The 17,590-nt window shown below is 38.7% G+C and overlaps 1 protein-coding gene across 1 annotated transcript in view; it reads right to left on the reverse strand.

Annotated features, from left to right (window-relative positions):
- The window catches only part of LOC117806126 (brain-enriched guanylate kinase-associated protein), a 98,835-nt gene that overhangs the window by 19,042 nt on the left and 62,203 nt on the right, over positions 1–17,590 (reverse strand). The window contains exons 6-7 of the mRNA XM_034674832.1: positions 9,934–10,095; positions 6,055–6,121 (exon numbers count right to left, since the gene is read on the reverse strand). Of these exons, the coding sequence (XP_034530723.1) occupies positions 6,055–6,121; positions 9,934–10,095 (229 nt within the window). The remainder of the gene's footprint in view (positions 1–6,054; positions 6,122–9,933; positions 10,096–17,590) is intronic.

Genomic DNA, 17,590 nt, shown 5'->3' on the forward strand with positions numbered 1-17,590 from the left:
ACAATTGTTACACACTGAATTTCTTCAACAAGAAATGCACGTGCTCAGTTGGATTCTCTAGATGCCTGTTTAAAAAAAGTGGCATCCCTTCACAACAGCAGGAAACCAAAAATTGATTATGGTATGCAAAGCATTGCCCCCTCGATGGATGAAGTTTCAATGCTATGATTTATTTTATTACATGGAATAAATCTGATTTGTCCCGATTAGTCTTTATAAAACGGCAAGCTCTCTGAGGGTTTTTAAAGGTAAACTTAAGACTTACCTTTTTTTTATCTGGCTTTTAACTTGGAGTAATTTCCTTTTAGCCCTGGACTGCTTTATTACTATTATGACTATTGCTTAAGCATCAATTTTATTGATTGTATTTATTCTTTTTTATTTTATTGTTATGTAATTTTATTTTCTGGTATTTTTCTGATTTTATTCATTTTTTATCTTATTGTAATGATTGTATCTTATTGTATGTTATTATTCTGATACTTTTCTGATTTGATTTTATTGATTTGATCCATGTGATTATATTTTTAAAGTATTTTTTTTATCACTTTCCTTTCTACTTTTACCTATTGCTGTTGTTTTCTGTCTCTCTGTTCTTTTTGTGAAGCACTTTGGGCTGCATGCTAGAATGTATGAAAGGCGCTATATAAATTAAAATGAGATGAGTTGAGTATTACAGGACTTTTACTCGTACAATATTTTCACCCTGTGGGATGCTTCTTACTTGGAGTTGAATACAGTTTATTACAGCTAAATCTAGTCTGCATCTTAGATTTTATCCCTGCAGTCTGAATGATATATTACGGGTTACCACAAACAAAAGACTTACCTGACTAACAATTGTATGCAAATCTGTATTTTCTGCTTGCACCAGCACGTCTCATAAGAGGCTGGAAGATTTAATATGAACTCTTACTAAACAGTCTCACTGGCACTAGGCTATAACTGCTTCACTGCTGACTCTGATAGAGTTATATTGAAGCGATGTGATTATTTTTATTTGGTAAAGACTGATTATGTATTACTTTATCCATACAAACAAGCTTTATCTGCTGCTGTGTGTATCGACAGATCAGACAGTTTCCCCTTTGATGCACCTTGAGAACATTTACATCCATGTCATCACAAAGTGAACCTGTCACTTTCTCTGAGTGTTAATCTCTTGATTCGCTCTTTATGAAATTGTTTTATTCTTCACAGTTTTCTCTTGACCTTGCCTCTTCAGGTCCCTCAGAACTTTTTAATTATGTGTCTCATTTGATTGGAGCTGCCTTTATCGCTGCCTGCCTGTCTGGACTGTCTTCTACAAAGGAACATACCCCCCCTCCTTGAAATGCCATTGCATGACAAGACATCAAAAGAAATGGCAATCCCAATGAGGCCTGCCTCAAAAAATAATTCCCATACTGTACCGATTTGCTACACTAAGGCTCTCTGCAAGACAGACAATCCCTTTGAAACGCCAACAGTTCTCAGAATCATTTTCACATGACGAGGATAAGTTGATGCAACGTGAGCTGTAACAGAGGAATGATCCATGATGGGGGGGGGGGGGGGGGGGGGGGGGGGGGGGGCATTTTAAAGGTCTCTGTCTCTTCATGATATGACAAGAAGGATTACACTGACCCATCACAAATAATACACAGCAAATACTGCAAGACAGATACAGTTGTAAATGGACGTTCTCTGAGTATACAGTACAGGATGTCATGTCCACAGTGATTTATTTCAATTTTCATGCCTCACTGGTACACCACCTTGCATGAGTTCACAGAAGATTCATCCAGCAAATCTCCACTATCTGCTGCACATCAAAATTTATAGTTATTCACGGTAACATCGGCCTCCCTTAAAGGGTCACTTCACACAAATTATTTCTTAGTCGTGTATGTGGATGGGTTTAAGTAAACTAATCTCTATACAAAGTCTGTCTATGAATACAGAATATGCAGGTGAGGGAGGAGAGTTTGGATTCTATCTGTGGTAAGAATATTATTTTCCACTAGAATTTCTGCTAGCTCCTGTCATGTGCAGGAAAGAAGTCCATTGAAGTTAAATCATCCAACAACAACATTTTGCAGTAGTTTAATGCAACACAATTTCTCTTGTTGACTTTGGACTTTTGGATATGCATCCTCCTTTAAAATCCTTAAATAATTAGGGAAGAAAGATCATTGTAATTAGTATTAGTAGTTAAAAGCTAATGTAGAAGGAACCACTACATAATGCTATTTATGGCTTTCTTGGATACTTGATTCTGATTGGTCAGAACCCCCATAACATTGGTGATTCATTCTCGACAGCAAAAGCATCTCCCATGAGTCAAATAAAATCAGTCCGTAGAGAGGAGCCCAGCACATTTCACCTCTACCTGTAGACACTATGGCAAAAACACTGGTTACTGTTTGCATTCTTAATCAATGAACAACATGGAGGATATTTTTTAATATTACTTTAAAGTTAGACTTTAGATTTGAACGGCTGATCATTCACTAGGAAAGAAGAGAGGAAAACTGCACCGAAACAGCATGAAAGTTCAAAGAACATAGGTGTGTGGTGAACAGAGAGTTGACGCCATTCTGGCCCAAGTTCATATAAGGCTGTACTCACCCCTGTAACTAGCACCTCTGACAATTAATCAGTAAGTGAATCTCATATTTAATCACTACACAAACTATGTAGTAGCAAAACAATGTTTGGTTCAGTTTAGGCAGGTGGCTGTCTAACATGATTCTGGTTATGCTCAAGGTTTCTGCCTGTTAACTGGATGTTTTTCCTCGAGCAGAACCAGACTCATGTTCGACAGCCATCTGCCTCGACCGAGTTGTTGTTGGGTCTTTGTTAATAAATTAACATTGAGTATGACCTATACCTGCTATGTTTGTTAAGCATCTTGAGATTATATTTGTAGTGATTTGACACTATATAAATAAAGATTGATTGATTGATTATATACTTTAACTGTGGTGAATAACAGTGGTGAGCAGTTTTCTGAGTCTCAAGGTTGCCAGTAATGAAATAATCTACACTCTCCTTTTCATCAAGAAATTTTTACAGCGTCTCTCTCAAGCTGGTGCTCCCTGATCCCGTCTTCCCTGGCTCAATGTTCATACTTCACTTACTGTATAGATATAAGCTCGATATCGATCAATAACCAATAACCTCTCCGTCCTTTTCCATTAGTGTGTGTGCTGGGCAGAAAAGCCTTATGGGTCAGGCATCTGATGAGATTACGATCCACTTTAATCAAGATACTGTAAGTCATAAGGATGGAGCTGGGCTCATCTTCTGCTCTGATTCCGGATGATAAATCCTAAAAGCAGAGGCTGAGGGGGTGAATTCTCCAAACCTGATTTGATTGGACAGCTGCTGCTGAGTTGACCAGAACAGCAGTTAGCAGTAATAGTTTTCTAACAGAGTTGCTTGGCAGGTAGGAGCAATTACTTTGGACATTGATTGCGCTCCCTGTCTTTGATCATGTAATTGCTTTGAGAGAGATGAAAGCGCTTCTGCTGCTAAACAGGTGTGCTTGAATCGATGATGGTAGATTTCTCATTTCTTAGACGAGGGAGAGACGTAGCACAGGGAGTAAATGTCATCATCACTGGTACATTATCTGGTTTTATAAGACCAAAGTTGAATATTATATCATTCATCATAATTGCTGTGTTTGTTGATCTGAAGCCTGTGTAGTTATCTTTATTTTGTTTCTCTTCCTGTCTCACGGCTTTTAACTTCAGTCTGGCACTTTTCCAAATATTTTCCTTTTTTGAAGAGGCCGAGTGCTCTCAGCGTGGTTTTAAACACTTAATACAGTCATTGATCTGTGTTTGAGTGTGCGGGTGAAGACTACATTACATTACATTACATTACACACATTTAGCAGGTGCATTAGTCTACAACACTATATCATCGGCTGAACAGACTTTCAAAGTGGAAGTGTGTTTTTGGGAGTGCTAGTAAATGCTTCTGCATTCTCTGTGTTAACCAAATACAGACATTGCTGGAAAACAAACTAAATACATTCTCATGGACACTTTAAAAAACATGTGTAGTGTTTCAGGGTTGAGAAGTATCTTTTACCTTATTATAAAATTAAAGTTAAAAGCTTAAAATAATGATCATACTCACATGGAGCATTTTGGCAGGAAACACATCAATATAATGAGCTAGGTCACTGGTACTGATGCCAGAAGCTAATGGTTAAGCTAATCAGTCAGTTCAAAAAGTGTCATCTGTCAGGTTCTGGGTCATACTGAGACAATTTTAGCTACCAGCGAAGAATGATCCTGTCATCATTTCTACAATAAAGTTCTCTGAATTTAATGATAATTATTTCACGCTACCTTTCTCTCGCAAAAATGACAAAGATTTATGGGTTTTGTAGTATTCATAGACGTTAATGCTACCAAATTGAAAGAAAGACATGATTTCTCTGACACAAGTTCTGAAGCACTACGACTGATGGATAAACCATAGACTCTATAATTAATGGCCGTAGTATCCGTGACGTCACCCATCTGTTTCTGAAGCGCTGTTTTGAAGCCAATTGTTGGCAGGAGCCATATTGGAAATACTGAACGCAACCTAACTTCTGTCAAGCTAGTGTGAGGTAAAGAGGTGGGCTTTGAGCCTCCTCGCCAACAGCTACAGTGTTCCGCCCTGTCAATCAAGTCAGTCATGTCCTCACTCATAATCTGAATATCTTCTGAACTGTCGCGTTATATAAAAAAAATGAACTACAGTTTTTAGCACTTCCGCATGGGCTTCCTATTTTGAGACTTGAGGATGCCGCTTGGGATATACTTAATGTGTTTTATCTTCAAACTTTCATGTAGTTTTGAAAGATCATTTTACATGGAAAATGAGAAATTCCTCAGTACAGCTTTAAAAAGTACTTCCACAACTTTCAGCTCTACGTCAGTAACTGTAGGCTGTATAATTTCTTCACAAGTATCATTTTAAAATTGACCCTCTGACCCTTTTTAAACTGAATTTTAACAAGTCGTTTTCTCTTGGATTAAGCTGAAAATATCATTTTTTGTGCACTTTACAAAGTGCAGAGTTGAGGTCATAGCTGCTGCCAAGAAATAGATTTTTCGTGTCTGTCTTTACTCAACAACTGGTTCAAGACTGTCAGTAAGTGTTGCAGAGTAACTACAGGACTTCTTATTCTCGAATAAATGATTCGAGTTCAAGCTCTGGGTCACACGCTGTTGAGCTCTGTGTGTGTGTGTGTGTGTGTCTGTGTGTGTGTGTGTGTGTGTGTGTAAGTATGTGTGTGCGCAAGTATGTAGCTAAGTTCACAAATCCCTATCACCTTTATACATCTTTTATGAGTCTTAGAGGGAACTCAGACACCATTAGGATTCTGCACTGCTTATTATTAAGACACAAACAAACCACAGCAGACGGGAAATGTAAAAGGTTACAGGGTTAGCCTAGAAGAGTAGTAACACATTGTTAAGAGTTGCAAAGGCTAGCTGCGGCCTGAAGGTTCGAGAAGCTAGAAGGATGCATGTTGAAATCAGTGGCTCAACACAGCACTCACATCATCTATTCATAGTAACATCACTGTACAGTCAAAGTAATAACTAGATACTTTCTCTGTTTGAAAATAACTAACCTCCTTCACTTGAAATGTACTTAACAAACATAAGATACTTATGCCCTAATTGAAAAATTTCCTAACAACCCTAAACCCTAAAAACAACACAATAAAAACACAATTAAATGCAATTAGTTTTAATGATGCCTGACTTCACTATGTTACAGGGACTTCTAAAAGTAGTTTTTATACTGTACAACTGGCTGGCAGCAAATGTTATCAGCTGGCAATTAATGATACAAATGACACCCTTTGAACCCTGAAGTTTTAACTTTTCATTCCCTCAAAGAGAGAGCTTTTAATACATGAACGACATAAATTAGTTGCTGAAAAAGCTCACGTCAGGTGAAGGTTGTTCAATTAAAATAAACAAACAAGCAAACACGATAAAATCAATGTTTTCATTTTTTGATCAAACTTCAAAAACCATGGCAGGAATCTCTTACCGTCCTGTGCATCTTGTCCTCTAAATCCTGGTTGATCCTCTGAAGAGCTGCATAGCTGCTCTGGATCCTGAAACAGCAGGTAAATAATTACAACCTATTAAAAATTGCAAATCAGACAATATGATAATCAAAGAATATTTTACTTTTCACACAGCTAAACAAGCAGCAGTAATCTCCACATAAATCTAGACAGAGAAATGAATAAATGATGAGATCAGGGTGCTGATGGAGGAGTCTCGGGGGGGATGAAGGATATTTTAAGTTCTGACTCGGATTTGAAGATCACTCAGGATAAAAATCTGCTGAGCCAAAACACAGAAAAAAAACAGTGTTTATGATATGTTTAGCACCACCGGAGGAAATACTAAGAAAAATATGATGTGATCATACAAAAACTTTAAATGCTTAAATATTTTATGGAGAGAAATCAGTAAATGGCACGTCTCTGCAGCTGCAAACCAGCATGTTGCGCTTTCAGTGTATCTTATTTTTTACTTTACTTCTATATAACATTGTCCTCTTTTCTCTCCTTTCATTTCTTACATCTTTATTGATCTCTGGTAAACTTCCAGTGCATTAGTGAGCGTAATGGAACAGGGCCCTGACTCTCTATTTGTTAACTTGTTCCTGGTGTTTTATCATGCCACCTCTCAGCTCAGTATCACACTCTCACATTAGCTCTCAGGCCTCACACAGTGTTGATAAATCAACATTTATGGCTCCATTAAGCAGACAGACATGGGGAGAGCTTGCAGAGGAGACAAAAGGCAAAGACAAATCATAAACCCTGAAAGAGATTGAAGAGGGGAGGACAGCACTAAAGGAAGGATGTGTTCTGATTGTAAAGAGAGATCAGCTTTAAGAGGAGCATATAACCTCCTGATGATTAAGTGTGTAAGGCAGCTTTTTCCTTTTTTTCCCCAAACAAACTCTACCAAACATTCAGATGGTTCAAACTAAAAACAGAAAGTTAGGACTGGGTCCTGCCAGTCATAATTAAAAAAAAACAAAAAAAATCATATTTGTGCATTTCCTGTGAGGACCAGACAGGTGGCCGTGCTGTCTGCTTTCCAAGTGTGCAAGTTTCTTGCCAGAGACAAGTTTTAAGGAAGAGTCATAAGTTGAAAAAGTAAGAAAAAAACATGCAGAAAGATTGAATTAAAATAAGAAAACAGAGGAACACAGAAATTAACTCATTGGCTGCTTCCACTACTCCAAGGAAACATATATAGCCGAATAAGTATATAAGTCCAGAAGGCTGCAATCTGTTACCTGACAAGAAATCAACATATGATTCGCTGAAACCCTTGACTATGGTTATTACCTTTTCTAAAATATCTGCAACACTAACCATGGAACAGGTATGGTTGAGGTTATGCATGGAAACTTTGAGATAAGGTTCAGAATAAATGGTTTTGGGTCTGTACTGAATCAAGAACTCCAACCTATGCTTGATGCAATATGCTCTAAAGGCTTGCACTTGCCCCATGGCCCACGCCCCAAATATGGTGCCTTTTTTTGTATAAAAAGAAAAGTGTAAATTTTAAATTTAAAGGCACTATGAGGAGCTTTCATTTTGTGTTGACTCTGGTGGCCCCTTGAGTATTGTTTTTCTGGGTTGATGACTGCATTTCCCATGAGCACTATCACTCACTGTTGCAAAGATGTAGTTCTTAACAACGTATGCATTTGTTTCTTTGCTTAAGACAACTTTTAGCAGGATGCAGACGTAATGCTTTGATTTGTTAACTGTAACGTAACAACACTAACACTTTATACACTCTGATTTGGCACTATTAGTTAACTTACAAAAGGTGCTCAGATACGGCAGTGAGATGAGAATACTACCAAAGTTACCTACCTAGTATGGCACTTGTGAGATGTTTTGAACAATATATGTATTGTTTTATTTTACAATTATGACAGAGTAATAAACATATAAGCACACTTAACTAGTTTTGTACATGTAGCAACTGAAAAGTACAAAAATAAATAACTTAATAGATAATGTAGAACAAAAAACAAGTGAAGTCAGAAGGATTTTGGACATACAACAATGAAAAAATAACCATGAGAAAAAAGAGAAAAATAAATGAATATACATTAAGAAAGTGCAAACAGAGCAACAAACAAACAAACAAACAAACAAACAAACAAACAAACAAACAAACAAACAAACAAACAAACAAACAGAAACCCTGATGACCAGTCCCTCCCACCCCAAGACAAGGGCCATAATGCAAAGTAGGGGTAATTTGTTAGTGAATTGATAGCAAACTTTTTGGTATGTTAACATGTGATAGTGTCTGTACATGCCAAAAAGTTTTCTATCAATTTAATAACGATTGTCAAGAGTTACTCATTTGGTTCCTGAAGTCAGACCAACATTTATCGAAAAGGTGTAGTTTTCTTTTCAGATTGAACATCATTTTATCTGGAGCCATGTAAGAGGAAATTCTTTAAACCACATGAGATTTTCCATATTAGAGAAATGCATTTATTCCCGGCAATCGTGGCCAACTTGATAAACCTCACCTTGTTACTCCTTGTTACAGAGATGTCAGACGTGTGACCAAGTAGTACCAGTTTAAGTGAACTGGGGATCATAAAGCCTGCAATTTCTTGGAGTGTCTCTAATATTGAACCCCAGTAGTGTTTTAACCTATTACAATTCCAAAACATATGCACAAGGTTTCCTGTCTCAGTCCGACATCTAGGGCAAAGCTCTGAGATTGATTTGTCTATCCTGTGGAGCCTCTCTGGTGTAAAGGAGGTTCTGTGTATAATGTTGAATTGCAAAAGTTTATGGGGACTGTTATATGAAAAGGTTTGTGCCCTCTTACATATTGTTTCACAGTTGCTGTCGTCAAAAGTACAGCCGAGGTCCTGCTCACATTTTGACTTTATATTTAAGGCTTTGGTCTCTGTCAGTGACAAAATGTTATCATATGTTAAGGATAGTATGCCCCTAGTGCATTTGATATTTTTTAGAATTTCGTTGATTGGAAGGGGAGTTTGGGGATTAGAGTTCCTTCTCTGAAAACCGGATAGAAAGTGTCTTGACTGTAAGTATTTAAAAAAAGTTTTTTTTGGAAGGCAGAAAATTTTACACAATTGTTCAAAAGACATGAGTGTTTTCCTCATAGAGATTTCCAAATGTTTTAATTCCTCTGTTGTGCCATATCTTAGTTATGCCATCTCTGAGTACATTTGGTAAAGCAGGGTTAGTATGGAATGGAGTATTACTGTGTAATGCAATAACACTCTTAAGGTGTGTCTGAATGGCAAGCCAGATTCTTGATGTGTGTTTGATAAATAGATTATTAGAGCCATTCTTTCAAGAATGGTACAAATGAATGTAGGGGATGCCAGCCAGTGGCACACCTGATGTATGGCACTGTTCTATTTGTTTCCATGCAAAGCCTCTGTTAATGACACATAGTATGGTACGTTACAAGTCCCAGCTTTGCAAACACTGGCATAATTGTCTCTTTTTACATAAAATCAACTAGTACTAATTGGTGAAACACCAAGTGGCCAAGACATTTTGCTTCAGAAACCATATATGAAATCTCTCCATCATACAAGATAGGGTCATTTTCAACCACTCTCCAACATGGACACTGGAAGCATTTATAACCACTGATTGGATGACGCATCACATGAAGAAGTTTGTTTCAACTAATCCTCCAACTTTTGTAGCCCATGAGATCCACTGTCATAGTAAGCTTATTAGACCATTTCTCATGTTGAAGCGTGTCATTTCCTTGATGTCCCAGCACAACTCTGGTGGGTTTCTACCTTAGGGGAATTTGACAATTCATGCATACTTAAAAAGGTAAGCTGCCCCCAGAGTCATGCTCGTGTGCAAATACATACCTACGAAGTTTCTCTGTAAACTTCTCAAGCTCCTCCTGGGCACGCCGCAGCTCCGTCTCCAGGTACTGCCGGGTGGAATCAAACTCCGTCTCCACCATCTCTAGTTTGTGGGTGGTGTAGGACAGGCGCTTACGGAGGTCGTCCTTGTGGTCATGGAAGGAGCTGCAGCAGAGAGAGTTTAGAGAAGAAACAGTCACAACACTGATGTACTGTCAAAAGTTTTTCAGAGAAAGCAAAGAGAGAGGTGGAGAGGGAACGGGGAGATAGAGAGAAGGTAATGAAGTAAAATAAACTGTGTATGTGTTTGTGTGAGAGGATAGGATGAAGTGTAGCTGAAGTGTAATTCATTTGGAGGGGTAGAGGTCCAGGCGGTGGGAGGGGGTGGGGCAGATAGGGAGGAGGAGATGGATGGAGGAGGAATACTAATCGTTTCCAATTCATGTCCAGGGAGCAAAGCTGGGAAAAGGAGCTCCCACCGGTGTAATGGTGAATTCCATTACACTACCCCCACATCGAATCTTTCAGAGAACAGGAAAGGTTTTTTGCCTCCAGACAAAGACCATGTGTGATTCATGGAAGAGGAAGAAAAATATAGAGTGGACCATGCTTTGAGTGTGAGGAGGCTTGAAAATTGAGTGAAAGAGTCGGAAGGAGTGAAGAAGAAGCATTAGATAGAGAGTGTGTGAGAGGCCCTAAAAGCAGCTTCATAACAACACACCAGGCAGAAAGTAATAATTTGGTTGCAGGTTTGACTGTGGTGGATGAAAACACACCAAGATGGCTGAGAGGGAATGGATGTGGTAATGAAAGGCTAGAGATGGAAGCAGGAATGGTGTGCACTCCGGGGATTTATCATTTTGCCAGACTGATGGATACTTGGCTCAGAGAGAAGTTTGATGGCTCAGCGCTGCCAACCAGCAGGCGCGAGGAAGCTGGCAGGGAAGAAGGAGAAACTTACAGACTGTGCTGTGTCAAAACATAGGTGGGGCGTTGGACTACCTTTAATATTAGTGGAAGATCTCTGCTTATTTAGTATATCAAGCTGTAAGCTGTTAATATGTATGTAGCAAAACAAAATAAAACCAACCTTCTGGTCTAAATAATGCTTGTATATGAACTACATTTTAAAAGGACAACATCACTTGTCAGAAATGTAGTTAAGTGCTTAACTTTTAACATTTGCGCTTTACCAAGTTGAATCATTAGCATTGCTGCATTCACAAATATTAGTACCTTGTGTTCTCTAACATCTCCTGGCAAAAGAAACTTCAACCTTCCCTGGAGTCCACCCTTCCTAACTTACCTGCCCATCTATATACCCAACTGGGTAGAAGCAAATGGCTGTCTAACATGAGTCTGGTTCTGCTCGAGGTTTCATGCCTGTTAAAATGAAGTTTTTCCTTGCCACTGTAACTAGCTAAATACTGCTAGGTGCAATGCTCAGGGTGGATTAAGATGAGATAAGATTGAGTCCTGTCAGTAAGAGGGGACTGGATTGTATCCTGTCTTGATTTTGGGTCTTTGTTAATAATTTAACATAGAGTACGTCTAGACCTGCTATGTTTGTGAAAGCATCTTCAGATAACTTTTGTTGTGATTTGGTGCTATACAAATAAATATTGACTGATTGATTGATATACATGTCACCTGGAGCAAAACTATCAAACCATCAAAATGAGTACTTAAATATCAATAATTCAGCCAAACGGTAGTGTCTGTCAGAGGCACACAGTCCTGGAACAAACTACCAGCTCACATTAGGGAGCTTGAGAACTACTGTACCTTTAAAAAAACAGTTAAACATTGGTTAAAAACAAACCAGTCATGAACTGATGAATAATCTGTTCCTCACTTGATGCCCGTTCCCGAAGGCTTTGACCTCACCTTCCACCCTGTTTTTATAATGTCACAAACGTTTAGTATGTAAACTCTGTTTGTAAGTCAGTTCCTGTAGTGTCCTGTTAACTGTTTTGTGACATCCTGTAGTTTTAAATCGTGTTGTCTTATGTTTTATGTGAGTACCTGCCTTAGGACTACGGATTCAATTTAGCTATTGTGCTAACTCCGGCATGTTTACATTGAGGCACACTGTTGAAATGTTGATTAACGTGCATTGTCCTAATCAAATAAACTCAAATTAAATAATAAGCCAAATTAGCGCTCATATCAAAGTTAATACTACATTCCCCTTGAACAAAATAACAACAAATAAATGACTCAAAATAAAATAGTCAGGTATATGAAACGATGGAAAAAGCTCCAACATTCTGGCTCAAGATAACTATCTTGCGCATATAATATAACTTGTGTACACAAGATGCTTAACTTGTATGACTGGATAATATATTGCCCACAAGAGGAAAAGATGAACACAGGACATTTTTTAAAGAGGAGGTAATAAAACAGAGTGGTGAACTTGAACCCATCCCATGTTTGTCTGTGTTGTTGGCGGCAAATTCAAACTGAGTATCTAGTTTTTTTAATAAATGATGATGTTGCAACTTTTTGGGAACAGGGTCATAGATAAACATCAGTATGCAGAGTATATAAACACACACAAACTGTTACCTTGGGGTATTTAGAGGTTGACTTTTGCTGAGCTAGCAACTTCATCTTGCACTCAGGGCTTGTGTTAAGCTTCTCTCATCCCTTCTTGGCTTTTTAGCTCTTACCTTGAGCCAACAAGTCTATGGTTTCAATCTATTGTCTACTCTAAGTCCAGACTTAGCCTAGCTTAGCTTAGAGACAGGGAGCAGCGCAGGAGCTAGTGCAGTTTACATGGAAAAACATGTCACCTCTACACCTCTAAAGCTAACCAATTCCCATGTTGTTTATTGTGAGTAAATGTAAGCGCAAATATGACAAGTTGTGACTAGGGGGGGAAATCCCAATGACACATGTGTCATGTTCTTGCAACCCATACCTGGCAACCTGGGCTATAATGAGAAAACTAAAATATTCTGAGCACATGAATAAACCGTTTTCAGTCTATGAATCTCACTTTTGCAGGGAAAGCAAACAGGCATAATTCCCAACATGTTGAATGATTCCTTATTGAGTGTTTGCTGGACAGAAAGATGACTCACCGAAGAGGTTGATATCATTTATGCTGAGGCTTGCAGGTTCAGCCCACTCAGCTTGCCTGGTGCTACAACAAAACAAAATCTTTACAACCTCTTCGCTGACTAACAGCTGCAAGTAATGTTGTAAAATCACATGGCAGAAAGCCAGAGAGCTATTGTAAGTACATGTGAAAATGGCTCAGGGCTCTTATCACTGTGTAATGCCAGTTTAATTAACTCTGAGCTCACAGCCATTGATTATTTTTTTGAGGGTAACACCATTTTTTCCCCCAACAACCAGATGACTTTTGTTGGTAAAATGTGGTGTAGTGTTAACTTTGATGTAGATGTCAGCTGGTACGTGACAAGAGATGAGAAGATGGATGATGGGAAAGAATAGACACCACATTATGTTTTTAATGGCTTTTTAATGGTCATGACCTACGAAAGAGAATCCATTTCCATTAGTGAAATAAATGAAATGGATTCCTTAATTATGAGGCTGATGTTAAAAGTTTAAAAACACTCCTCCGGCATGACTCATCTTACCTTCTTTTCTGATGTTTGCAACCATTTCTCTGTGTTTTCAGGGCAGTTTTACCAATATATATCTTTTTCATATTTTACCCTCTGCCCCGGCTTTCATGTGTGTGTAGTTTTCGCCTCTGCTGCTGCTTCTTTTGCTGCTGCTGGTCGGCTGAATGTTGAAGCCAAGTTTGAACTCTAACCACAAACCAACAGTCAAAGCTCTAAGTCTTGCCTGGGGAGGCAGATAGGAGTTGGCTATCTGTGATGACCCTGGCAAGAGAGCAGAGGAAAACAGCTTTGAAGTCCCACAGATTTAGCAGCACATTTAGTTCTGTAGACTCCAGAGAAAAACACAGATTTTGTGTGCATTCAAAAAATGAGCTAGTTTGGTACAGCAAAGTTGGGCGGGGGAAGCAATTAGATGAGATCAGTATACAAACTTGTAAACAATGCTTTGAACTGCTTGAAATGCTGAACTTTGCTCTTGCAATTAAAGATCAATGCACAAAAACCTCTTATTTTCCTATAATTCTTTAATCCAAAATCCTATTTGAATTTCTGTAAGAAGATCCACACTAAGACTGTAAAGAAAGCAGCAACACTGCCCATACAAAGATAAACAACTCTATCACCTTAGCCTCCTTCTTTGTCATTACCTGCTCTACCTTGTTGGTAAAAATTGAATGCGGCCACCACAGAGTACACAACAGTATAGAATAGTGAGTTATTGACCAGCTGACCCCAGAGGTTATACCTCAATAAATCAGTGTTATGATGAATGTCTGTGTGTTTCTATTTCCAGCTTATGTCATTGCTCTGTGGTGCTGGGGGCTTGAACCCTGAACCTCTACACTGTAAAAACTTAATAACTTGCCACCATAAATAAAATGACAGAATGAATACATTCAGTTGTAAAATTGTCCTTTTGCAACATCTCGTGGATCCTGAGGATATGAATGTGATATTCCAACAATGATTCTTTATAGCCTTCCCAAAACTAAACTAAAAAAAACAGCTAAAGTAAAATTAACAAATAAACACTTTAAATGTCTGCTTCTTTAATCTATAAATGTTAGCATCTGGGGCTAACTAGCTCACTGCAGTGACCTAACCACACTAGGTTACCTCCAAAGCCAAGCCAAAACATTTCATTAGCTCAATACATCAAAGGTTGCAGGATGCTAAAGGCTCATTAACAACAAGCACATCAATTCCACAGTATTTGCCCTCTTTGTAAAGGCTAATCCTGGATGGTGTTTGAGTCCAGCATCAGCACTACTGCATGTGGTTGCTCTAATAGAAATGGTCAAGTTTTCTTTCAAGCAACAGTCAGCCACTAATGCTACGTCTTATCCAAGTTAACACATTAGATACCTATTAGTCCTCACACTAAAAGCCATTGCAACATAATACTAAAAATAAACCTAAGAAAGATAAATGATCACCTTTGTTTTCCAAATGCGTAATAAAATTGTTCTACTTGCAAAAATATTAGCTTCAATTTGTCCTGTGATTGATTGAGCTCTACAGTGCAATGCAAGAACCACGCTGTCTCTGAGCATTATTAAGAGATAATATACGTATAAGCTAAATTTTACATGGAACTAGCTTTAGCCCCTAGAAAGTGTTAGCATTTGCTTTCGTTAGCAAGATAAAATCTTTAAAAAAAGTTTTTGTGAGCTAGAAATGGGAAATGTTTCAGGGAAATGGAGATACTATAATGACTGTTTTGCAAATGATGGTAAAGTGCAGAATGTGTTGTCAAGAAAAAAAGGAAGCTTGACAGGCGGAGAAACAGCTACTAGGAGGACTTAAGTAAGCAAATGGCACGGCCATAAATATAAACTATAATTTGAAGTGCAAACATTTCAATAAGTCCATATATATTCCTTTTAAAACTACCATGTCTTGTCCTTAAGAGCAGAGTAAGCAGAAATGCATAAATAGAGACCAGGCTTGCCGGCAGCATAACTTTTATCAGTCCCTGCAGAGTGGCAGGGTAGTTCAACTACAAACCGGAATGAATCTTTCGCCGACTGCCACAAATTCTAATGTCACCTCCACTTATTATTTTTTAATCTCCCCTCCACACTGGCTCAGGAAACAATGGCATTTTCTGGAAACACTGTCACTATGGCTGTTTTCTTATCGGCTAGTCACAGAGAGAGAAGGAAGGACACGGTGGACAGAAATAGTTGCTGAATTGGTAAGAAAGTGTGGATGAATAGAACCCATCCTCATGTACACAAACATAAACACACACCTTCCTGCAGTGAATATGAAGCACTGTACCCTCACTGTATCAAAACACCTCCCACAGGGGGATAAACAGTAGATCTCGGCGCCTCAGGTGTTGCTTGGCAAGGTAAACAGCATACACGAGAAGGAACACATCTCAGTCCTCAGAGAACCTCTTGATGGGTTTACTGCTGTTTTTATTCTGCCAGAAAAACTCAGAACAGCAAAAGATATGTAAATCAACTCACTTTCCTGAATTCAGCATTCCTCATAGGTATTAAGATGAGGATACAGTGAAGATGGAAACAGGAGTAAATCCTGTTTACCTGAAAAATGTCCCCATGTGCTACAACTTGTCATAATGATCAGACAATTCAAACAACAGGGAAAACAACAAATGACTTTTGTAAAGCTGCAGACAATAACCTACTTCAGGTCCACCTCCCACTCTGCCTGCATACTTTCTCTTTTCCATGAGAGTGGCTCCGACAGCAAGTTTCTCCAGTTTAATGTAAATTTAAAAAAAAAGTCCTCAATGCAGAAGCTGCTAAAGGTCACAACCAGCCAGCATCCATCTTGCATCTACAATGGGGAGCCCTTATGGTGCCCACAGGTTGATTTACTAGTAATGAGCCACAGGAGGTGAGCGAGGTGGAGCTACGGTCTGCCAGATAGACTATTCACAGTGACCAAATGAGGACATTAAACTTTAATGGCTACAGCGCCATCCCTTCTGTAGTCTACTGTTAAAAGAGCAGCTCCCAGACATAAGCACCTTGTATACTGCAAACAGTAAACCTTCATATGCCAGCTTAGAGGATACCTCCACAGGTGTTAGCTTTGTTGTTTCAGACATATTTTATAATAGTTGTGTTGAAATTGTACTGGCTGAGGGAAATAACTGAGATGTGAGACATTTCTGCAAAGATGTAGACAGGGCAAACAAACAAGAAGCTCACCATTAAGACAGGTTGTCAACAAGCAAAATGTAAGATATAAACTAATACATTTCTGCAAGTCCTCTTCAGTTAAAGCTAAGGTTGTTAGTCACGAAAATCTGGCATGAATTTGAATGTAGCATTTCCTCAGGACCCCGTCTAACCCCTCCCCCCCTTCCCCTCGGAGCTCCTCCAAAATGACGCCCCTGCTCACGTACATGAGCGACCATATGATGGTGACTGATTCAAAACCGGTCCTCAGCACATCGTTTGTGTTTTGCACTACGTCAACTCGTGTCTCACTCGGTGGTAAGAAAACACCGAAACATTACCACAGTGAAAGTTCAAAACACAAACAAACATGACATGTACGCGCAGGAGGCGGGCAGAACGGCAGGACGGAGTTTGGATTGGTTTCATAATTTGGCTCCTAAAGGCAGGGATTGGATGGTGTTTTCCCAGGATTACTCCAGCTGTAGATAGCAACCTTTTTTTCACTCTTTTTTAAGAACACATTATGTGTTGATTGCCATCGGGACATAAAGATCATTTTAACCAGTATAACAAAAAGTGTATCTAAATCTGACTACCAACCCCAGCTTTAAGGGATACACCATTTTTGAAAATACTATTTTCGTAGTTAGATGGCTCATTCCACGTCTTGATTATACAGTAAATATAAAGATACAGCTATTGGGCAGTTAGCTGGGAAACTTAACCTAGCTTACCGCAGTTTAGCTAAGCATAAAGACAGGGGGCACAGCCATCTTGGCATTGTCCAACAGTAAGAAAACCACCAACTAGCACAGCCAGAGCTCATATATCAACATTTTATTTCATCATTGTTTAAATGTAGACTAATGTATAGTGAGTGGCTGTTATGTGGATTAA

The sequence above is a fragment of the Notolabrus celidotus genome, chromosome 22, assembly GCF_009762535.1.
Source record: "Notolabrus celidotus isolate fNotCel1 chromosome 22, fNotCel1.pri, whole genome shotgun sequence".
NCBI lineage: Eukaryota > Metazoa > Chordata > Actinopteri > Labriformes > Labridae > Notolabrus > Notolabrus celidotus.